The 24,154-nt window shown below is 43.2% G+C and overlaps 2 protein-coding genes and 1 non-coding gene across 4 annotated transcripts; 1 reads left to right on the forward strand and 2 right to left on the reverse strand.

Annotated features, from left to right (window-relative positions):
• The first annotated feature begins 251 nt into the window (after positions 1–251).
• LOC109731495 (uncharacterized) lies at positions 252–10,172 on the forward strand. Of its 2 annotated transcripts, XM_020290670.4 has the most exons (24): positions 252–614; positions 2,376–2,509; positions 2,645–2,729; positions 2,829–2,882; positions 2,979–3,070; positions 3,156–3,259; positions 3,686–3,758; positions 3,901–4,282; positions 4,900–5,217; positions 5,297–5,488; positions 5,593–5,685; positions 5,772–5,829; positions 6,436–6,548; positions 7,035–7,281; positions 7,403–7,521; positions 7,601–7,725; positions 7,817–7,931; positions 8,049–8,104; positions 8,326–8,419; positions 8,490–8,682; positions 8,878–8,976; positions 9,101–9,219; positions 9,435–9,497; positions 9,736–10,172. In XM_020290670.4, the coding sequence occupies exons 1-24, from the start codon at positions 576–578 to the stop codon at positions 9,838–9,840; spliced, it is 3,072 nt and encodes a 1,023-aa protein (XP_020146259.1). In that variant the 5' UTR covers positions 252–575; the 3' UTR covers positions 9,841–10,172. The 2 variants fall into 2 exon arrangements, with proteins under 2 accessions (XP_020146259.1, XP_040255500.1); XM_040399566.2 differs by lacking the exon at positions 252–614 and having other exon boundaries at positions 2,214–2,509.
• On the reverse strand, positions 2,252–2,323 carry TRNAT-CGU (transfer RNA threonine (anticodon CGU)). Its single transcript has one exon. It is a non-coding gene; the product is annotated as a tRNA-Thr (tRNA).
• Positions 10,173–10,493: 321 nt separating the features above from the next.
• On the reverse strand, positions 10,494–12,373 carry LOC109731496 (DNA-binding protein MNB1B). The gene is made up of 7 exons (XM_020290671.4): positions 12,161–12,373; positions 11,957–12,040; positions 11,821–11,878; positions 11,646–11,690; positions 11,073–11,135; positions 10,897–10,968; positions 10,494–10,799 (listed from the first exon to the last, which is right to left on the reverse strand). Exons 1-7 carry the CDS (start codon positions 12,187–12,189, stop codon positions 10,785–10,787), a joined length of 366 nt encoding a protein of 121 aa, XP_020146260.1. The 5' UTR covers positions 12,190–12,373; the 3' UTR covers positions 10,494–10,784.
• Between the last annotated feature and the right edge of the window lie 11,781 nt (positions 12,374–24,154).

Genomic DNA, 24,154 nt, shown 5'->3' on the forward strand with positions numbered 1-24,154 from the left:
ATGCGGAGGACCGGCCGGCACCCCCACACCGACTGGACCGATCCGTTCGCCGCGAGTCGCCTCGCTGCCACGTTACCCTTCCTCTGCTGACAGCATGAACGAAGGTGGTTGAAGGGAAAAGGCACGTCTTGAGATTTCATTATTTCTCGGTTGCGCCGAGGCGATGCCAAGTGCACGTACCGGGATCACGCCCTGGCCCATCGTTGAACCGGGAACCCGGGATTATTATTCCGCGTCCGTTTGCGGTCCCTGGCTGGCTCCTTCCTTTTTAAACCCCCCTCCGCTCTCTCACTCGACAGTGTCTGTAGCATCGATCTCGACCTAATCCTTAACTGCCCTCCCAACACAAAACTCCTCTTCCTCCCCTGTCCGTCTGACACCCCCTTCTTCCTCTTCTTCCTCCCTGCCTTCATCGACGGTTTCGTCCTTGGTTTCCCCGATTCATTCCCTCCTGCTGTTCCTGACGCCCAAGTTGACAACCGCTGCTGCTTCAAGTACAGAAGAGAGGCGTCGATCCTGATTTACCTGCGAGTGGATTCTTGGTTGGATTCTGCCTTGGTCGCCGTGGATCGGCCATGTTCGTCAAGAAGCTCGTGGAGAAGGCCTCCAAGAAGGTATATAACCTCTCTCTCTCGCTCGCTCGCTCGATCCAATCCGGTCCAATGCTCTCTGCTGCCATTTTACTACCACTCCGATTTATCAGCTTCCTTGTTCTTGGTCGATTCTGTGTAGTAGGGAGTAGAGATTAAGACAATTTTGCTAGAACATGTAGATGAGATTCGACGGTGGGCAATCCTAGAATGGTCTCTTTTCTTTTCCTGATTGGGGAGTAGTTGTTGGTGTCACTCCTCCCCTTCTCCACCGACCGAATTCGCACGTAATCCTTCCTGCGGAAAATGTCACTTTCTGCTCATTTCCTTATTTTCGCCGTGGGAGCAAGAAAAGAATGTTGCCTCGTGGACGCCGTCGCCCAATGTCGCCCTGCCTCGTCAGAGACGGAGTGTCGCGCTCGCGTCCTTGTTTCGATCCGAGCTCCGTTCAAATTTGAAACACCCACACCCACAAATGCCATGCACTCATCTACCATTCGGAAATTTAAGGCGGCTCTGGAAGTCCATGTGACCTCATTAATGTCGTCCAAGCAAAGGACGCATTGTTTAGTCGCTGCGGAAATGATTCTACCCAGTCTCAGTGGCGTGGCACAGCTAGTAGTACAGAGGTAAAATAAGGCGATCGAGACGGATAAGAAATTTTGATAGATTGACCAAGTTCGACGCATAGATTGGATGGATTACAATATGTGGGAGTTCAAGATAAAATATCCTATAGTAGGCCGGTTCTTCGAGATCAGCGAGACAACGAGATTCGCTTATTCTTATATACGTAGTGTACTAGTACGTATATGATTGGGTTCACCGTAGGCAATGCATGCCGGCTTTGGCCTGCAGTCACCGACGACTGTTCTACAGCGGGCGTTGTTCAGTCGCGGCTGTCGATTTCAGTATCTGGCTTTGGCCACTCTTTCATATCGTGCCGTTTCCAAAATATGATCTGCGTCATAAGCCTTGACTCTCTGCAGAATTACAGTAGTAGGCATGTAGGGTTCATTTTTGACAGGCCACTCTTGCTAAAGACAGGGACATGATGGTGCGTGATTTTCCCTTTTTTAAGGGGAAAAAAAGTATTAGTAACTTCATAGTAGGGCAACTGAGGAACGTGCAACAAAGTGGATAAACAAAATGATCCTCTAGTAGGCCATGCACTGACAGCAACGCGCTAGTACAAACTTGAGATTTGTGATGATTCACTCTCGAAAAAGATTTTTGATGATCTTAAAAAACTGGGAATTGTGAAATGCTTCAGATTAAGTTAGGACATGAATCTTATTTTGAAATTGCACTAGCCTGACGCGTGTGCCAATCCGTTGGCATCATGATTCTTTGGCGCTAATTAGATCACGCCACCTGGCCGTTTATTAGATCGTGCAAAAGTTAAGATGATGATGCTGTTACGTGCTCATTTCGATGTGACTGTGCCATGTGCTTGGCCGGCTGAGCTCATGGGCCGGGGGATCAGGACACCCTGACACGTAGTAGATGGACTTACATCAAGTAGGAGCCAGGACATATCTCGTCCTTTTCCTTCGTTTATTATTTTTCTCAGAGATAAACATTTCAAGTTTGAAAGTGATATTTTAGGGTGCAATAAGGACAAAATAGGGTGAGAAAATGAAATATTTGAACAAAAATTCAGCTCCCGGCGAGGATCGAACTCGCGGCCTTTCGCTTACGAAGCGAACGCAATACCACTATGCTACGGAAGCAGCCGCGTCCCATTTTTCGTATGCTTCTAATCCTTGTTTTACTTCCTCGCAGCAACACAGCGGCGGCATCGGCGGGCTGCGCGCCGAGGACGTGAGCCCGCGGCTGGCCTTCCACTACGGCGTCCCCGCCGACGCCGCCCTCCTCGCCTACGACCCCCTCCTCCACGTCCTCGCCGTCGCCACCAGGTAACCCACCGACACCGACAGCTCCCAAACCCCACCCGCTTGCTTGCTGCTTCCATTCCGAGTTCCGACGGACGCGCCGCCCACCCACCTCTCCCCGCCGTCGCTGACGCCCTCTGCTGCGTCGCGCGCCTGCAGGAATGGGCAGATCAAGCTGCTCGGCCGCGACAACACGCAGGCGCTGCTCCAGTCCCCCTCCCCCATCCCCTCCAAGTTCATGCAGGTACCAGTCGCCACCCGCTTCCAATCCCGTTGCTTTCCGTGTCCAGTGCTTCATTGCTGAACCTGGATCGATGTGACTGAATTCGACGCTCACTTTCAGTTCGCCGATGGCCAAGGGGTTCTCCTGAGCGTGAACACTCAGAACCAGATCGAGGCACGTCTATTCCTCCCACGCATCATCTTGGTCCATTCACTAAATGTGCTCTTCTTTCTCCATGCGTTGTTGATTCGGAAAAGGCATTGTTTGCAGGTCTGGGACATCGACACGAAGAGGCTGTGTTATCTGCATCCCTTTGAGAAGCAAATAACCGCGTTTACAGTGCTGCAGAAGAGTTTCTACATGTAAGTGATGGTTACTGAATGTACTAGTGCTACGGCATGGATCTTGATGGGTTAAATGTGCTAACGAGAATTCTGGGTTGCGCAGATATGCAGGAGATAGTTTTGGAAATGTGTCCTTGTTCAAGCTTGACTTGGGTCAGCGGTGTCTAGTTGACCTGCCATATTGCATTCCTTTTGCTGAGTCCTATGGTATGCTGTCTTTTTTTTTCTTTCCTTGAACACGCATCAAAATGCGTGTCACTTTGTATTAGGGAAAAAGCACCAAGACAAAGGCCAAAACGCCAGAACAGAACGAAACTATCGGAAAAGAACTAGAATCGTAACGAACCAAAAAAGCAGCAAACCAAATCAGGAAAGATAAGCCGTCCCTAGAATATCAATGTATATGTTGCATACTCACTTTTCTTAAGGCTAGCTGCATACCCAACTTTGTTTATTCTTCTTCAAAAAAGTTTATTCAGTTTGCAGTTATATGTAAAATATCGTCCCTATTCAGATATTTTGTAAATATTCAGAAAGAAACTTCACAACAGCAGTACTGATGCCAATCAATAAGAGCCATTGTAATTGGAAAATTAAATTCAAATTTTGACTCACTTTGATCTGTTATTGAAGGTTCCACGGCAAATGGTGGTAATGGGGTAGATGTCGCATTCGTATCGCCGCAGCCTTTGGCTGAATCTAACAGGTGGGTCTCTTCTCATTACCATGGTTTGGCACGAATAATTGCAGCTTTTGAGCCATGTCATATTCGTGTTGATCTTCCATATAATTCATAGCCCTCCGTAAGCATAGTGAAATGTCTGATTAAGTCGCACTCTTCCTCTCAGGTTGCTCATTATATTCAGAGATGGTGTCATGACCTTATGGGATATTAAGGCAAGCAGAGTGGTATTCGTATCCGGTAGAACTACGCAACAACAATCGCACCAGGAGGAGAAAAATGTGACATCGTCATGCTGGGCTTGTTCCAAGGGAAGCAAAGTTGCTATTGGATATGACAGTGGTGATATCTACCTTTGGGCTATTCCTGATATTTTCAGTGCAGAAAATTCCTCATCTTCGAGTAATCCGAATCTACCACTTCAGAGGCTTAACCTTGGATACAAGCTAGACAAGGTGCCAATAATCTCTTTGAGATGGGTTCCTTCTGATGGAAAGTCTGGACGCTTGTATATTAATGGATTCAGCGAACATGCATACCTATATCAGGTAGAAACACTGAAATATTTTCACAGTGGTTTTTATGATGTTCCTGATTTTCTGCCATACTTTTCAAGTGCATGCTTTCCATATGGATATTGTTATCCCAAATGACATTTTAGTTATTTCACATCATATCTTAGCAAACTTTAGCTGATTGCAAATAATTGGAGCAGTAAATTTCATCATATCTGTCTGCCAGGACTATCACTAAATAACTATCAGGTTGTCAGATACCGATTTTCTCTGGCCTCTGGCCCTTTTGAATACGAAATTCAGGTTGTATGATTTTGCTTCTCAGTATTACATTTTCTAGGGTTTTAAGAAGCGTATCGATTGGTAACAGACCGAATTAGACTGGATGATCTACTGGTTTTGGGACTGACTTGAACAAATAAAAAATTATGGGTACTCAAAGTAAATGCTCACCCAAAGGGCAACGGATTGGGTGTCATTTTTCCAGCAACCAGACAAAAGATCCATGTCCAAAGCATTATTTGAACTTGGAACGGTCGATTTCTTTCTGAAGAATATAGTGCTGGTTCACGTGGATAAGATGTCTTGATATTTTGTTTAGTGAGAAATGCATCTTCGTTCAATCTTTCATTTGTGTTTTCTGGACACAGGTCCTGATTCTGAATGAAGAGAGTGAATCTCGAATAGTAAAGATGGTATTGCCCATCACAGAAGCTTGTCAAGGAATGGAGTTTGTTACAGGCCTCAGTGACCCAAATAAGCAAAGACAGACTGTTCTTGTTCTCTTGTTGAAATCTGGTCAAATCTGTTTATACGATGATTCAGAAATTGAGCGCTACCTTCTTCAATCTCAGTCTAGATCACCACCAACACTTCCAAGCCACTCATTTGTGAAACAACCGTATGGTGATTCGGGCATCAACGTTGCAAAGTTCTACACAAGTGACCGTACAGCAACAGCTAACGAGGCATGTATAGATTTGTAAATTATACCTGCAAACAACTGTGAACTCTTTGACCAGACAGCTTCATCTTTTTAATGGACAGGATTATTTTTCAACATTGGCCTCCAAATATCCATGGCTGCTTTCAATGAAGGATAAAGGTCAGATATCCGCAAGTCTTAGCAACATCCATAAAACCAGGAATCTTTATATAACTGGACATATGGATGGAACCATAAGCTTTTGGGATGCATCATGTCCTCTTCTGCTGCAGATTTTTATGATAAAGCAGCAGGTAGCTTCAAATCCCAACTGTTTTGCCAAGTGTTATACAATTATGAATTCTTTACGAACTGCCGTGTTCAACTTCATTCTAATAACCATCTAATAACTTCACAGCATGAAGACAATACATCAAGTCGAGCCCGTATTACTTCATTGCAGTTTGATATGTCCTCCAGCATTCTTATATCTGGGGATCAGGGTGGAACAGTAAGCTACTCCACGGCTACCAGGTGGTTTCTAGTTTATGTGTTAAATACACTTCCAGTGCATTGAAATTTATTTCTTCTTTCCAGGTCCGCGTAATCACATTCAAAAAGGACTCTAGCGACAATATATTATCCATTTTACAAGGTACTAACTTGCTCAGGGATTGTGCTTCCATCTACCTATATAGTAACTTGGTTGTTGATTCTATGAAAGAGTTTGCACTAGAATAATTTCAATAATATTACTGCAAACTTTGCAATTTACCAGTTAAATTTTAGCACATTCGGTGATTTTTTGGCGCATTAAACTAATGGATGGTTAGTATACATTCATCACGTTTGGATTATCCGAGTATAAGATCACCTCCTTTCAGTAAATAAGCATGAGTTTGCGGCTTGTCTCGCCGAGTTCTAAACTATCATAATAAGGTTGTTTATAGGGTTTCCATAGGCGAACCTTCAATTAAAAGTAAGAGATGATGCGGAGTTTGCTGCATTAATTTCAAAAGAAAGGACAGGCGTATAATGTGGAGTTTCTCAAGAGTTATATATGTTTGGTTGATTTTGTTGTCCACAAGTAGAAACAATTTATATATTTTATATAGGAGGTATAAGCTTAATAAATGGCTGTCAGCAGTTCAGTAGCGCCTGATCTTATCATCTAGTTGATGTATCTTTTTAATAATGTTTTTATATCAAAGTCTATGGAATTTCTCTATGTTAGTTAACCAGAATTTTTGTGACTCGTTAGGAAAGCAAGGGGATAACTACGATGCAAGAAGTATAAAGCTCAAGGGAGCTGTAACCTCAACTTCTATGATCTCTAACTCGAAGCATTTTGCTGTTGGGACAGAAAAAGGAATTGTAAGAAATTTGTCCATTGTGCAAAATGTTCTCAATTTTCTGAACTATTAGGCTCAAAGCACCGTTAATCAACACAATAAAAGCATAGTATCACAGTTTCAAAATAGTAGCACTAAAATTTTACCACTGTCTACAATAGTCAAATTACAGACTCAAAGCTACTAAATATCATATGTGTTTGATATGCGATCTCACAGAAATTTTTTAAGTTAAATGGTTAATATTACTCACAGTTCAACAAGTTTTAGTATCTTGTTAAGCAAAATAGTGGTTACTTCTTCGAAGACTTTGCAGTTCGCCATTCTTGATATGAAGTGACTCATGTCACGTATGTTATTTATTGTGTTGACGATTATTTTAAAGAGATGGAACTATCACACAATCATTTATCTCATGAAAGCAGTTCGTTAAATATGGTTATTCAACTCAAAATTTGAGCTCATTATTCAACCAAGAAAGTGACATGTCTGGAAAAACATGTTTCAGGTATCAGTTATCAAAGTAGATGATGCTACTATATTGTATCAAAAACAGCTTGAGTGTCGTGTCTCTGGTGGAATTGCCTCCTTGCAATTTGAACTCTACAGCCACAATGGGTACGATAAGGATCTTCTGATAGTAGGAATGGAAGATTCTTCTATTTGTATTCTCGAGGAAGAAACTGGAAAACTTTTGAATGCCAACCCAGTTCAGACAAACAGACCCACAAGAGCCCTTCTGTTGCAGACATTGGGTGAGCTATATGATCTTGCATAATAATCCTTTTTTTTGTATATCTACCCACCAACCCCATTCTCAAGGTACTATTACCGCACTATTATGCCATTCTAAAGCCACATAATGCCATCATCCAGAGTTATCTCCAAACGAAGCACCAGGATCTGATAACCATGATACAGCATTGAGGGAATCTTTGCTGTTGCTTTGCACGGAAGATGCAATCCGCTTATTTTCCTTGAGCCATGCGATTCAGGTATTTGTATTTCCAGTTATCTCAGAAGTTCTGTTTTTATGTGAGTGTTGTTGTTCATATGGAGCTTTCCTTTGTGCAGGGAATGAAGAAGATAACTAATAAGAAAAAGTTAAACGGTAGCTGTTGTTTTGTATCTGTTATCCATGGTGCTTCTTCTGAAATTGGAATTGTACTAGTCTTCTCCAACGGAAAAGTAGAAACAAGGTGAGATAACAGCTGAGTTGAAAACTTTGCATGAGGGGTCGAGGGCATTCAAATGAAGTCGATGAATTCTAGTGTATTTATGAAACTGCAGGTCCCTCCCAGATTTATCCTTGCTGAAGGAAGCCTCTTTACGAGGTTTTGTACATTCAAAAAACTTGAATTCCTCTAGTTCCATAACATGTTCATCTGATGGAGAAATCATCTTGGTATGGATTGCACTATCACTTTACTTTTTGAGACATCTTCTGTAGTAACTTCAGTATAGCTCTATTCATGATTTTAAAAGTAGCTTTTACTTATAAATAGTTTCTTTGATTATACAGATTAAGGGAGAGGAGACATATTTTTTCTCTACTCTCTGTCAAGATGACATCTACAGGTATGGTAGCATGGTTAGTTTATAACTTTGGTAATGATGAATAGTTGACCTTGTTTACCAATAATGGAGCTTTGCAATTTAGTGCACTACCAGAGACCCATTGAGCCATTCTAGAGCCCCTATTATGATCGTCAAATAGCGGGCACAATGATTTCATTATTTATTTCGAGCTGAACTTACAATTTTTAACATAGTTATCTAAGCGTGCGGTTTGTACGCAGGCATGTAGACAATATTAATATGGTATACAGAAAAGACCACCCTCTCAGGGAAGAATCTTCCTATGTGGTTAAGTCTCCCAAAGAAAAGAAAAAGGTAACTGATTAATCTTATGGTCAGTTGAGGCATCTGTGTATCTTTCTTTCTGATAATGGAAGATCTCCAGGGCTTATTTGGGATGATTATGAAAGACACTAAAGGGAGCAAGGCAAACGAGAGTGATGCAAATGGCAATGGACAATTCATCGCAACAACATCTGAAGAACTGGCCTCGATATTTTCATCAGCGAACTTCACTCCACCATCTGCGAGGAGGAGCAGTTCACTGAAAGATGATGAAAATATTGAGCTAGACATAGGTATACGATGTTCAGTTGTTCACAGTTCTAAAAGGCCCTAGGTGCCTTCTCCCGCCTAGCCCACCTAGGCGCTAGCCCCACTACCATATCGTCTGCCTGGCACCTATCACTTTTTAGAACACCTTAATACAATAATTTTTAGACGAATCATTACTTTGTCTGGGTATACTTACTCTAATATGTTTCTTTCTGAAGATGATATCGACATTGAAGACAACACACAAAAGCAGAAAGGACCGCACTTCGCAGGTCTAAGCAAACAGAAATTCAGCAAGGGACTCCAGGCTCTTAGAGGTCAGAAAAGTATTATACTAAGATGTTTGTAATTAACTTTTCAATCCAAGGTGCGGCGTTTCAAAATTAGCACTCTAGTTCAACTATTTTAGTGTGATATGTTGTTCAAATGTTTAATATGCAGGAAAACTGAAGCCCAGAACAGAAGAAAAGGTGAATACAGAAAATAAGAAGCCTGAAGATGAACCATCAGTTAGACAAGTTGACCAGATAAAGATGAAGTATGGATATGCAACAAGTGATGTGAGTGCATAGAAGCGCCAGTATATCATTGAAATTATGACCTGCACATTTATGTCCATAGAAAGGCTGATCTACTACGATTGATGACCATCTGCATGGAATCGTATTAGCAATGCATAGAATAGTCACAACATAATAGGTTATTTCCCCTCAAGGGAAGAAATGTGACTAGTTGATGCATTCACTTACCTTTCCTTCATTGTTGATCTGAACAGGACTCAACCAGTGTTCCAAAAATGATTGGAAACAAGCTGCAAGAGAACATAAAAAAATTGGAGGTAAACATCATTTTGCTTCCCTACTGATAGTATTATGCCTATTTCTATTACCATGTTGCTCTTTGTACGGGACCTACCGCGTAATTCAGTTTCCTAACAAAAAAATTCTCTCATTCCCAATTTCCCTATGTTTTGCAAAACTTTCCAATTTCCATATGAATGTCAGGGAAGACAACTATAAAGAACATTCTGCACAAACCTGAAAGGGCGTTAACATTTACAAATGTGCTTCCTGCAGGGCATTAATCTTCGGTCCGCAGACATGGCTCATGGCGCTCAATCCTTCTCGTCGATGGCGAAAGAGCTGCTCCGAACCACGAAAAACGAGAAGAGCTCATCATAGCGAAGACAGCTACATGCAGTTGCTTTTCGTCTAGTTGTAAAGCTCTCTTTTTTATGTTTGTTTGAGATACCCAACTGCACTTGCCATGGGGTCAGCTGTAGATAGTCTTCTTCACTTCTCTTTACACTCGCTAAGGTTCTTGACAGGTTACCGCCATGTTCAAGTTCACCTCACGTGTGTGGAACATTATGTAGTGCCACCTTAAAATGATTTTGTTGTAGATAGCAAACAGAGGGTACCTTATACCACCAATTGTTTCACTGCACAAATTTGGATTGTAGAATACATGGGCAAACTTAACGTGTTTGAATCTGATGAAGTAATTTCTATTATTTCTGATTTTCGTTGTACTGCCATTAACAGAACAGAAATTTTCTCGCAAAAAAAAAAACTGCATTATGCTAACACAAGTCACACAACCACCAGCGTCAAGCCAGCAACTAGCATCGATTTTTACATCCTGTCGAAATAAAATAAAATTACTTCTGATGTCCTGACTGCAAAATGTTAGAACACAGCCATTGGTCAACTACAGAGGAGAAATCAATTGGGCACAACCTTAATAAATATTAAAAAATTGCTGCACAAAACTCGAGAGCAAGTGCAGCAGGAAAATGAGAAGCAATAAGAAAGTGAAAGGCGAACACAAGACATAAAGCAATTAATAGCAAGCCAACAGCAGGCTAGTCATCAGATCAGTAGATAAAAGCAAGCATAATAACTGTTTCCACATGCTGTGGAGGTCCACGAAAGAAAAGCAGTAAGGGTTTTAAGCTTTTCTTCGCTACTAGTCAAACAGAGACATCTCCAGCATGCCACAGCCCAGGAGCACGCATCTAAACATTCTCCTTACATAACATTACATAATCCGGACATCGACATGGCAAGCTAAACCCTAAGCAGCAAACGCTGATTTGCACCGCTGCTGTTCCCTCATCTACTATTTACTCCTCGTCCTCCTGCGATAAGACAACCAAACATATGTTAGTAACAAGAAGTAAATTCCATCAGCACTGCAATGTATGCCACCTAAAGCGATGCATAAATTTTATATACCTCGGCATCATCCTCAACGTCAGAACCTTCTTCGTCAGCGTCAGTCTTGGCCTTCTTGGAGCTGGTGCTCTCCTGATAAAAATGGAAAACAACATTATTACCCCAAAACTGATATTACTTAAATGCATAGCAGTATAAGCTTTACGTCACAAGATTCTTGGCAGCGATAACACTACCTTCTTGTTCACCACCTTGCTTGCTGGGGCATCTGCCTTCTTGCCGCCATACTTTGCCTTCTCCTAAACAAGGCATGCATTAACCAGTTAGCATCAAACAATTCATCTTTCCTTCACCAAACAGACGCTAAACTTATTAAACAGCTCAGCAAGACAGTGGCAGATAAGGGGTAACATATTTCCGTTTTCCCTTTGCTAACCTTGAGCGAAATATTTTAGAAAGCCAGAACATTGTAACGGAGACTGACGGCGTTCAGTTAAGGGTAATAGAGCACAGCTTGGGTGTTATTTTGGTAAGCGGCAAATATAACAGCACTGCACAGGTATCCACCAACATTATTAATTACACAAGCACTGCAAAAATCATATAAACATCATCCATATTCCGACACACTGACATTGTAACGGAGACTCGCTGTGTTATCATCTTGGGGCAACGGACTGCAAATTAGTTGTTTAACGCAACAGGTACGACAACCTAGTAGTATTTTGGCAAGATGTGGCAAGTATAACGGCACAGGAGCAACTTTCCACAAATATAAATTGCATAAGCAGTGCAAAAACCAGACAAACCTCATCCGACATGCTGCGCCACTTCTCCCCGGCCGCCTTGGTAACCTAGAAGGAAAAATAAACAAGCAGCACATGCACACGCTTATGAGCCATGGGCCATGGAAACGAAACCCTAGATGCAAAACCCTAAAAGCAAAACCCTAGAAGCAAACTGGCAGAAGGGTGGGAGACTCACGGCCGCGACGCCCTTTGCCTCGGGGTGCTTCTCCATGTACTGTGGCCTGAACTCAGCCCTGCCGCCGAAGTTTCGAAAATTATTAGAGTACGGAGAGGAATAGATCTGGGGGAGGAGGCGGGGAGGGAGGGTTTACAGGAAAGCGAAGAAAGGGGTGGGGGCGCGCTTCGGCTTGGCGACGCCGCCGGTGGCCGTCTTGTTCTTGCCGGAGGCCTTGAACCTGCAACCGCACCACCACGGAATCAGCGGAAACGGAGACCAGGTTAGTCGGTACGACCGAGAGCCATGAACGTTAACCGCGCCGGAAGAGGGGGCGGGGGAGCGGGAGCGGGTGACTTACGCGGTGTCTCCGTTGGCCTTGGACCTCATGGCGGCGGAGCGGGCGAGCGGTTAGGGCTTTGGGGAGGGTGAGGAGGGCGTCGGTGCGGAACTGCTGCGGACTGGGGAGCGGAGGGAATGGGGACGGGGAAGGACAACGAAAGGGGGAGAATGCGACGTGTGGGCGTGGAGTGGCCGCGTTGGGGGGTGGTCATCGGTTGCGATCGGTGGAAACCTGGGCACTGGGCCGAGAGAAACTGGACCGGCTCTCCACGCTCGCAAAGGGTTCCAAGATTTCGGCCTCTTTGGATTATCATAAGAATAAAAAACTTATACTCCCTCCATTCCTAAATATAAGTCTTTGTAGAGTTTCACTATGAATCACATACGAATGTATGTAGATGCATTTTAGAGTATAGATTCAGACATTTTGCTTCGTATGTAGTCCATAGTGAAATCTCTACAAAGACTTATATTTAGGAACGGGAGGAGTAGAAAATAAGATGACATGTATCACAAATTTTATGAGTATAGGAAAAGATATGTCATTTGATTCGCATCATAGAAATTTTTCCATTGTGTATAGGCTCATGTTTATTTTTCTTTGGAATGTGGAGGATATGAATCAATCATATGTAGGAATAGTAATCCATTTCTCTGAACCAAAGGGCTCTAAAGGAAAAATTCCTATAAAAAATATATCCTATAAAATTCCTCCAAACCAAAGAAGGCCTTCGCTCCGAGTAGGAGCAGCCCGGCGCAAATTTTGGCGTTGAGAGGTGGGCGACCTTTCATCTTCAAGAACTTTATATTCTCCGTCATCGTCTAGTGATTATCGTGTGAGAATAAAATTTACTCTTATTTTTTGGCAGAGCCATAAGGTTAGAGAGTTTTCTGTCCTAACAGATCCGATTATTCGGATCTAATGAGTTTATGTTGGTGTGTCAAACTTTTTTCTTGGTTTGGTTCTTTGTGGACTTGAAATCTTTCATCGACACCATGGTGAAGATATTGTGATTCGGCGGCCTGCACTTCTAGGGGATCATCCTCGGTCCAAGTACGTTCATCGATTAAGGCTTCCCATCTTTTTGGATGGGCGACTCAAGGCGCTTTCAAAAACCATTATTGGTAATGTTCGTGCGGGTGAAAGAATGACAATATCGTTGCTCCAGTCTAATTGCAGCCTCTTTATCGAAGTCTCTGAAGTATTTCTTCGAAGCGGGGATTGATACCGCGAAGAAGGTGTTTATAAAAGATTTCATTATAATTCTTAGTCATATGAGTTACTTCGTATTTTTCTTGGATGTTAGGTCTAAATCAGTGTACCTGTAATTTGTATGAGTATGAATAAAGTTGCAGGTGTTTCTAAAAAAAGTTGGCTGAGCTGGCTCCCTCAAAAAAAACTTGCTGAGCTGGCTGGCTATCCCTAAAAAAACTAAACTGACTGCTTGTGGGTACCCTCCCATGTATTGTAGGCCTGGCCAACCGAGCTCGGAGACGCGGTCGACCACGATGTTGGCGGTGGAAACAAGCGAGGGGGTGGAGGCACCGGCGATGAAGCGGATATAACTAAGTTAGGGTTAGGGATGCATAAGAGCTTGCGAAGGAAGGAGTTTGGAGGGAACGTTGGGGGAGGTGGGGACAGACCATCAACGACAACGACTAGGACATGGCTATGCAGTGAGTTGGCATGGCATCGACGCGGGTGGCGGGAAATGATGGTTAGGGGCAATGTCGGTCGGTAGGTCTTACGACAGGCGTAAGCGCCAATGCTGGAGGGGGTGAGGAGCTCAAGTGGCAAACATGTGTGGCGGTCAGTTGGCGGTGTCCAATTGCATACTAGGGCGGGAAATATGGACACCCTAGCCTCGCCGCCAACTTATGAGCTAAGCAGATTTATGAATGGAGGGAGTACAACCATAGTTTGATTTTTTTTACAGGGTGGGCTAGCCTTTTGGCATGGCATGTTAGATAATCTCGAACTACAAGTCTTCTTTCTCCTGACATTGACGGGTTTGTAAACAGTTATCCCATGCAAATTGGGTTATGAGCAACTGGGTTGTGCGGTGTCGTAACTCGAGGACGCGCAATGGTATGTCGAGGAGGTGGCCCGAAAGGTAGCACAATCGGGCTGCGCATGGACGACCACATGCTGAGGAATGGGATGGTGGTCCCGTAGTTTCATGGATTTGGGTATTGGCCTTGTGACGTCTGACCAACGAGATTGACTATCGACATGCGGAGCTTAGCAAATGACACATTTTTTTCATATGGCATGTGATACTTTTTATAGTGATCCCGTAACGAAACAAAAAATACCCACACCTATTTCCCCAAATAGGTGACTTTGGGTTATTGAACCCGCGAGAGGAAGGTTCCCTTGAAGCGATGGTCTCTAGCAAGCTTTTGTCAAGGAAATAATTCTAGCTTTTGACCGGATCGATCAAGCTAATTATGATTAAACACTTATGATAAAAATAGGCACGGGTATGAGGTCTTAATGCTTACAACAATGTATTTGTGTTGGGACCAAATATAATATTAATTTGTGCGTTGTAAGTCACCCCTCAAGATGTGATTGTTACGACCGAAGTGGGGGATGTGTCCAAATAACATCTTGACCGACGCGAGTCCTGGATCAAGAATCAATTGTCCAACCGAAGGCCCTATCCGTCGCGCGGGGTTGCCTCAATAATTAAGATTATAATAATCAAATAAGAGCTTTAGGCGTTTAATGACTACACCTCATGAATCCCCAAGGATTGGATCCGTGTTACCGTACTAAACCCTTCTGCATTGGTGTTCACAATAACACTTCACGTTCTCCCTGCCCTTAGCCTCTCAGTGGCTCGCTCTCCATGATTCTGAGTACGTGCAGCGATGAAGAACACGGACAAGACAAGAGACATCTACATAACAATTTTATTTCACACATACGGGGCGTTTATTCAAAGCACTTTCATTGATCCCCGCAACAAATACAGAGGGTTGCAAGGCCTATTCCTCAGCCCATACCTTACCGAACTACTCACACATGAAGATTAGATCGCATGAAGAACACATCTTGAAGATCAATTGATTGATAATATGTCTTACAATGGATGTCTTGTGTGATGCACGATTACAAGTATGACCTAGAGAGGAAGCACTATGGTGGTGATGGTGGCTATGGAGATGGAAACGACGGCAACTAGAGTTGATGAGAGGGGATGCAGATGGCTCTGTTTTGGCTTCGCTCACTCATGTTCTGTTGACATTTCGACGTGATCCCCTTTATAAAAGTTGTTCAGGTGGACGGGGAGCCTCGGAATCGACGCCATACAACCGCTCATACGAGCACTCGCGATCGTATGGAACGTCCTCTTTTGTGTTGTCTTCTCTGGTGCGCCTCCTCCCGACTTCTTCTATCTCCTTTTCCACTCATTTCCATGTTCACACGTGATTTCTTCCCTTTTTAGCCCGTTCCTTGTGGAAATACATCAAAGAGAGAGGATTTATGGAATCCTTTGCATTTGTTAGCCATTAGTAGCAATATCAAAGTGAATATCTCAGTTTGAATGAGATATATTGATTCAAACAAAGGGTGAATGAGTATAAAAATATCACTCATCAACATGTAGACTTCCTCATGTATGTGAGAGTATACCGGGTCTTATCCTCCCATATCAATTTGGCTTCTTCTCCAGAGTGGTGGGCAGCCACTAGTTCATTGTTGATTTGTGTGTGCATGGTTATCGCATTATTTGTTGCATTAGCCCTGCCGTGGATGAGAGCAGACATTTTTTTGGAATACACATAATTCATATATTAAAGGAGAGGCCAAGACACCGATGTGGAGGCTCCCATAGACATCACCATGAACTCTTCATCAACACCACAATCCCCAAGAGGGCCGACGACAATAGCTCGCACACATGCCATTTTAATTGAGGTGACTTCATTTCTCTCTTTGAACTCTCTATGCACACATGTGAGACGTGGTTACTACCTCATTCTGAGACCTTATGCATGCTCAGGGTATGAAGGCATTAAGCATGGAGAAGCAAGGGTGGAGGGTAAAGGCTTGGAAGGGGAGAAGAAGTATAGGAGGAAATGCGACTATTGATAGTTTGTCGGACTATCCAACAGATTGCCTGGCTACCCAAGCAGTCCGAACAATGCCTGGCGGTTTGTCCGGGGTCATTTTTTGGACACGGGAGAGCAAAAAACCCTAGCCGTACAAAGCCCCAGACATTTGACACTTTGTCTGGCAACTTTGTTGGACTATCCGGCCCCTAAACGACGTCCACAGACCGACTCCTGCGCTAGGCCGAAGCCAAGCTAGCATTAGCCGCCAGAATGTTCGACCAGATCTAGCCAGATTGTCCGACCAACTTCTTGCTTGGAGATTTGGCTAGAAAGGTCGTGTATCTCTCTCCCTCGACGACCCTTTCATACCTAGACTATATAAATTGTATCTCTAGCACTTTTTAGGGTTACAAAGCATAAACTAAGAACTTGAGGGAGGTTTTCTCAATCTATATCCTCCTAGAGGATCAAGATCTCATAGTTAGAGAAGAATCCTCTTGGATTTCAAGGCCTCCGTCTCTCTTTGAGATTCGCACAAGAATATCACTCAATCCCTCCATATCTCCTAGATATGGGGGAAGAACTTGCACTACAAAAAAAATACACTTCCGTGATGATACGTGTTTGTCGCAGTAGGTCACCTTTTCTATCATGTATGTACATCCATGACGATTTTATGACAGAATCAAGATAGTCATACCTGTGTTGTCGTAGAAGTGTCCCATGACATTACCAAAATTATCATCACGGAAGTGTCCACTTCCATGACGATAAATCGCGCGTCATAGAAGTGCTTTCGTCAAGGATGACCGACACGTGGCATCCACCGTAATGGGTCGCCATTAAGCTATCGGGTCCGGTTTTGGATCCCATAACCCATTAACATCTCGGACCAATGGCGATTTTCCACGTGTAAAATTCTCATTGGCCGAAGGAAACACATATCAGCTCGTCATTGGGTCAGATAGGAGCCTATGATATGTCAACACGTGCGACGGCCCACCACTGGCCCATTTAGCTTACAAAGGCCGACCCCTTTGACTTGGTCAACAGTTAGCAGGCCGGCCTCTGAAAAGCCTATTAATGGTCTGTTCGCAAATAGCCCATTTTACGGCCCGGTAACTCACGGCCCGTTAGGGCCTTCCCGAAATCGGCCCAACAGCGTCATGTGGGCTGTCGAATATAACAACAGCCCATTTCACTTTCAGCCCATGTATGGCCCACAACGTCTTTCGGCACATATGAGGCCTTTTGTATCTTTAGGCCCTTTAGTGGCCCACGGTGACTCTAGCCCATAATGTACAGTAAATTTCTTTGTACCCATTAACGGCCCACGATTCACATGGCCCGTTTCCAGCCTGTGTTAGCTTTCGGCCTACTGACGGCCCATACGTTCTTGGGCTCCTTTCCGACCCTCGATTACTTCCGGCCCGTTACTGGCCTGTTCCACTAATTGGCCAAATTCGGCCCGTGGCTAGAATCGGCCCATTTGTGGCCTATTAACCCGTTGTGCCGTTTCCAACCCGTCCTATATTCTGGCCCATTAACTACCCGTTATTCCTGCGATAGAATTAAGCCTTTGCTGTCTTCCCGCCTGTTAACGGCTCGTCACCGTGCTGGCCCGATACCAATTACCCATGTGGACCCATTTATCCAACGGCCCGAGGCCCACCGATTCTACATACCGTTGGAGGCCCATTTATCCGACGGGCCATAGGAGGCCCATGGATCCTACGGCCTGTAGCAGGGTCAAGGTTACCACGGTGCGTATATGGCCCATGGTTGTTGCGGCCACTAGCAAACCAGGGAAAAAGAAGACTAGGAAATAAATAAGCCTGAAACTAACGCTAGGATATTAAGGCTAGTGCACAGATTACATCCACTGGGCATCAAAGCTCACCACCGGTGCAAATATAGGGAACACCCTACACTACAAAAATGGCTTGCAGTTTTCTTCAGCCGGTGGCTGCACGTTAAGAACAAATTTTGTATGGCAACAAAACAAATTACAACCTTAAAACAAAAGGAAGGTTGGCATAAAAGTTAACAGTCTGGCAGATAAATGCACCACCAGAAGTTCAGAAGCTCAGTTCATTTGACCTGACTATTACGTTTTCATGCTGTATTGTTTGATGGAGAACCATAACCTTCGCCTTCATTTCTCCTAGGCTCCTGAACAACATAGCAAATGTCTGATAGTCTGGTTTCAAAACCATGCATATCTTGACGGCATCGAACAATGTTTGTCCTTGTTTCACAAAGGGTCTCTGTTAGGGAATGGACTTGTGTCTGCAGCGCAGATATAACATTGTTTTGAGCTTGCATATCTTGATCATGAGGCAGTTTGGACGAGATTGCCTTAACAACCAACCTAGTATTACGCAGGAACGTGCTTTTGGCACTGTTAGTGGACAGGTACTGACCCACTGCAGCAAGAGGTGACATTGCGGTTATAGTTGCCTCGTCACCTTCAGAAGGTGGCGGTTCCACCATTTTTTCCATAGCTTGCTGAAAAGTTGAGTTTTTACATTAGTAGTACCAGAACAGAAGATATTAAGGAGGCAGCAAAACCAAACAAAATAGCTTTGGTCTATATACAGAACTTATTCTGGTGAACCCGTGTAAAATATTAGTTGTATTTTACTGCAAAGTACATAATAAAACCAGGTTCCAAACATATGACCATGTACCATGGCTAATGTATTGTCTATTTCTTCACATTGTATTGACAACTAAGGATAAAGAGACAAAGTTTATAATACGGTAAGCATAGTATGACATCATTCATATCACAAAACAACTGAGAACAGACAAACAGGCAATTGTAACGTTGTGTGGGAAAGTCCAGCATGGAACTAGATTACATGTCAAGATCAAAGGAACATCACTCCTCTCTTTTAAACCTTGTAAGGTGCAATGATACGCTAAGACAATTGTGTATAAAATTGAAAAGAGTAATAGACATTGGCTGCAAACCATGCAGTTCAATGCACAAGTCAGAGTAAGTAGTAGTTAAAAGGCATGAGGATTAAGGACTTACAACAGCGGCTTTGACTGGTGTGGTTATGCCCTTCGTCTTGCTGGTGTGACAGTCCTTGAAGATTTCCATAGCATTTGGTTCAGGTAATTTTTAGTCCTTGCGGGCTTTCCTCTGCATTTGGAACAAGTCAATATAGATCTGATAATATGGTACAACGAAAAGAGTGAAACAATAGCTAATTACAAGAGCCTCACAGTGTGCAATATAGCTACGAGATCCTGTCGTCTGTTGGAATTTCACTTTCGTACGGTTGGCCTTGTTCTTTGAACAGTTCACCTACAAGAAGATAGATTTGTGTGGCACATGTGTAAATAGGACTTCAACATGTGATCTGATCACATATATATAATGTACCTGATACTTTGGATCAGACCAGTGTTTAACAAGGCCTCTCTAGTCTTCATCCGATATATTTTCCACTGGAGATGTTTGGGCAAGTTCACTGTTAGCCTTGCCTTCAAAGTGAGTTTTCCTCAAGTTATACCGATACTGTCGCAGAGCAGACTTGAAAACATGGGTGCAAGCTTGTCTGGTTGCATCATCTTGGCTATCCAACTTGAACCTCATCTGTTGAAAATTATGGGAGTCTCATTATCAGTAACCTAGAAAGTATGGGACAGAGCAAGACGATATTACTAGTTTCCATACATAACCATACTTACAGATAAATGGTCGAGGAAGGTGTTGAACTGGGTTTCATCTTTCTCATTCCTGTACTGAATCCATGTTGGAGGATACGTACATGACACCTAACGGCAACCGCTGCCTCTGATACTAACTTGGCTGACTCTGTAGCATCATGTGGCCTTTTTAAACCTCCCTCAAAATGGATCTCCATTCTTCCTCCTCCAGATTTAGTTAACATATCAAACATTATCCCTGATGTTTGTTTCCTCTTGCGCCTAGGTGCTAGTCCAACAATGAACATAGGAAGTGTTAGTGTACATCAAACTGTGAGACTACATATAAAGAAGCATGCGACTGTAACTTGACTCCAGCAACTACCTTCTTGCTGTTGAAGCTTGCAAAGTTCATCTGATCTTGCCAACTCGTCTTGTGTCAAGAGTGCTTCAGAAGTAGTGTCAGGTGGCAAGGGAGCTTGGGAACGTGCTGCTAGCTGAGTTGACGAACGAGTAACTCATGCAGCTGGTGGTACTGTGGAAGGAGTTGCAACAACTAGGGCTGTCTCTGCTTGTTTGGTGGCAGCTATTGGTTTTTGTTTTGCTTGTTCTGCAACTCGTGTAGCACGAGATACCCCGTTTGTGCAATTTTTCGCTGGACTTTGACCTTCTATTGCACCATCAGTACTAGCAGAATTTGTAGGATTCTTCCGCTTCCCTTTCCGTGTGTCCTTAGTACTAACACCATCCCCTGTCATTCTGTCTTCCTTCCTCTTTCTCTGTGCCATGTTTAGTCAAGTCGACAAGAAAAAGGAATAACAATTTAGTTCTTCAGAACAAATTGATGCGTGATACAGACGAACTGAACTTTGATGTTAGACAACCACATGATAGGAGGATGTAATATGTACAAAAAATAGGACGAAATGAGATAATCAGAACTATGATGTGTAAACTAAGCAGAAGACATTTCACTAAATTAGAAGCAATGCAATGGAAGGTAGACACCATATGAAAGATGCTACAAATATCGCTCTGCCAAGTTAATAGTGTCTCGTCATAACTGGCGTTTAAACAAATGTGAAGCAGTACAAGAAATAAATCATATGCAAGATGCAAACAACAACACACTACCAAGTTAAAGGTCTCGTCATTAGTGCCATTGCATATTCACAGCTTATGATGTGTAAACTAAGCAGAAGGCATTTCAACAAATTAGAAGCAATGAAAGCTAGACACCATATGAAAGATGCAACGAATATCACTCTACCAAGTTAAAATTGTCTCGTCATAAGTGCCATTTCAACAAATTAGAAGTAGTAAAAGCTAGAAAAGAATGCGAGATGTAACGCAAACACATGATACCAGGATGGAATATGTACGAAAAACAGGACGACATGGCATATTCACCACTATTTGTGTAAACTAAGCAGAAGCCATTTCAACAAATAAGAAGCAATGCAAGCTAGACATCGTATGCAACATGCAAGACAATATCACACTGCCAAGCTAGAGAAAGCACCTGGGATGCCGGTTTCGCCGGAAGACCGCCATCAGTCCTTGCCTTATTTTTTCCTTCCACTTTATTAGTTTTATTGCCTTGTCAAGTCAAACCCACAAGAAAAATGAATAAAAATTCGCTTTTCAGAACTCATTGATGCAGGATGCTGACGAGCACTACTTTAATGTAAGGCGACCGCATGATAGGACGATTGAATGTGTAACAAAAAAGGACAGCATTGCATATTCACAACTATGATGTGTAAACTAAGCATAAGGTATTTCAACAAATTAGAAGCAATGAAAGCTAGACGCCATATGAAAGATGCAACGAATATCACTCTACCAAGTTAAAATTGTCTTGTCATAAGTGCCATTTCAACAAATTACAAGTAGTACAAGCTAGAAAAGAATGCAAGATGTAACCTATATCACACTCCCAAGTCAAACATGTCTTATGATAAGTGATTGTTGCAGGTTACACAACAGTAGTACTTTGATGTAAGAACATGGTGTGATAGACAGATATTGTATGTTCTAGAAATAGGAACACGTGTCTTATTCACAAGTATAATGTGTAAAGTAAGTAGATGGAATTCAACAAAATTAGAATCAATACAAGCTAGACATCATACATAACATGCAACCACATATAACAGTGCCAAGTTAGAGGGAGCACCTGCGATGGTGCACTAGGGGAGACGTGCTCATCATCAACACATCTACGTTGAGTGTCTATGCATGTCTTGTCTTGCAAATCATCTTGGGGGGATGGAGGAGTAGAATCTGTAGAGGCCCTCCGTTTGGAAGAGCACCTTTATCCGCTGCCTTGCTAACTTCCTTCCGCTTTATTGATTTTTAATTGTCAAGTAAAAGTGACAAGAAAAAGCAATAAAATTCACTCTTTAGAACTCATTCGTGCATGATACTGATAATCACTACTTTGATGTAAGGCAAACACATGATGCCAGGATGGAATATGTAAGAAAAACAGGACGGCGTGGCATATTCACAACTGTTTGTGTAAACTAAGCAGAAACCATTTCAACAAATAAGAAGCAATGCAAGCTAGACACCACATGAAAGATGCAACAAATATGACTCTGCCAAGTTAAAAGCGTCCCATCATAAATGGCATTTCAACAAATTAGAAGCAGCGCATGCTATAATTCATATGAAAGATGCAACTAATATCGCACTGCATATACTAAAGGTGTCTTGTCATATTGATTGATGCAGGATACGAAAAAACAATAGTTTTATGTAAGGACATGTTTAATAGACAGATGTACTATGTACTAAAAACAGGAAGGCATGTCACATTAACATGTATAATGTATAAACTAAGCAGAATAGCACATGCAATTTAACCAGATTGGAAAAATTAAAATCTAGACACCATATGCAACATGCAACCACATATCATGCTGCCAAGTTAGAGCAAGCACCTGCGATGCTAGTGTAGGGGAAATGCGGTAATCAACTCTAGAGCTACATTCACTATCTTCATCTAGCCTTGTTGTTTCTTGAGAATCATGTGGGGAGGCTGACGCTGCATTCTTTAAATGAGGATCTTTTCTCACAGTAATCCACTGGCCAGACTGCCTCATCATAAGTGATAGATGAGGGATACACAAGAACATTAGTTTGATGTAAGAACATGGTTAATAGACAGATGTACTAGTATGTACCAAAAACAAGAAGGCATGTCATATTCAAAGGTATAATGTGTAAGCTAAGCAGATGCAATTTAACCAAATTGGAAGAAATACAAGCTAGACATCTGGCTGGAGTGGTGAGCATGATCATCTAGGACCTGAGAGCCTTGTGGCAGGCGGGCTGCTTCGCCACCATCGTGACTTTTTAGTTGGCTTCCAGGTGATGCCTGTCTGTGTTGGGCTTGTCACTGGCTCGGCCAGTGCCCTGACTAGCTATTTGTCTTCTGGTGCTCCCGGGATGGTGGTTAAAAAATATCTTTCCTTGTCTTAGTAAAGACCGACTTCGGCCTTTCGAATACAAGCTAGACACCATATGCAACATGCAACCACATATGACACCGTGAAGTTAAAGCAAGCACGTGGGATGGTGGTTCACGGCGAGCGAGATCATTAACTCCAGAGCTACGTTTACCGTCTCCATCTGCTGACACTACACCCTTTAAAGTGCTGAAACGTGTCTGGCCTACCCGCCACTAAAAAAAAAGACACATCCGTGTTGGGCCGAACGAATTTTTTTTCTGTCATACTTATGACACTTCTATGACGATAATTCTGACAAAACCCGGTATCATCATAGATGTGGTGGGCTCCTACTTCTATGACAAAAAATCATGACAGAAAATGGGCTTTTCATCCTGGGCGGGCCGGAGACGCAGCTGCATGACATTCTTTGGGCCGTCCATGACGGAAAAAAATCGTGGTAGAACCAAGGGCTAGGAAAATATCGGGGTGTTCCCGGTTACGGTGGGTGGTCGGGGCCGAGCGATGCGCGTTTCTCTCGTACATGCACGTGCGTGGGTGCGAGACATTGGGCTCTAACTGAACCCGAGCGAGGCGTTGGGCTCTAACTGAACTCGAGCGATTGCACTGCAGGCCACGCGTTACTGAACCCGAGCGATCGATCGATGGCTGTTAACTGAACCTGATCGAGCGATTCCTTCGCTACTACTGCTAACTGAAGCCGATCGATGCTGCCTCTGGATAAACAGTGAGCATTGCTGGGGGGGGGGGTTGGATGAACAGTTCCCGGTGGGGGTGGATGAACAGGACCCCGTGGTGTTGCCTCTGGA

This window comes from Aegilops tauschii, chromosome 2 (genome assembly GCF_002575655.3).
Source record: "Aegilops tauschii subsp. strangulata cultivar AL8/78 chromosome 2, Aet v6.0, whole genome shotgun sequence".
Classification (NCBI taxonomy): domain Eukaryota; kingdom Viridiplantae; phylum Streptophyta; class Magnoliopsida; order Poales; family Poaceae; genus Aegilops; species Aegilops tauschii.

Excerpts from the sequence above, each read along its gene's own strand:
- LOC109731495 (XM_040399566.2), top strand. The coding sequence starts at position 2,229 with ATGAAATATTTGAACAAAAATTCAGCTCCCGGCGAGGATCGAACTCGC. Across the intron at positions 8,105-8,325 it reads TGTCAAGATGACATCTACAG|GCATGTAGACAATATTAATA; the intron begins GTATGGTAGCAT and ends GTTTGTACGCAG. Across the intron at positions 8,420-8,489 it reads CTCCCAAAGAAAAGAAAAAG|GGCTTATTTGGGATGATTAT; the intron begins GTAACTGATTAA and ends GAAGATCTCCAG.
- LOC109731496 (XM_020290671.4), bottom strand. The coding sequence starts at position 12,189 with ATGAGGTCCAAGGCCAACGGAGACACCGC. Across the intron at positions 11,879-11,956 it reads ACCCCTTTCTTCGCTTTCCT|GGCTGAGTTCAGGCCACAGT; the intron begins GTAAACCCTCCC and ends CTTCGGCGGCAG. Across the intron at positions 11,136-11,645 it reads GGCGCAGCATGTCGGATGAG|GAGAAGGCAAAGTATGGCGG; the intron begins GTTTGTCTGGTT and ends TGCCTTGTTTAG.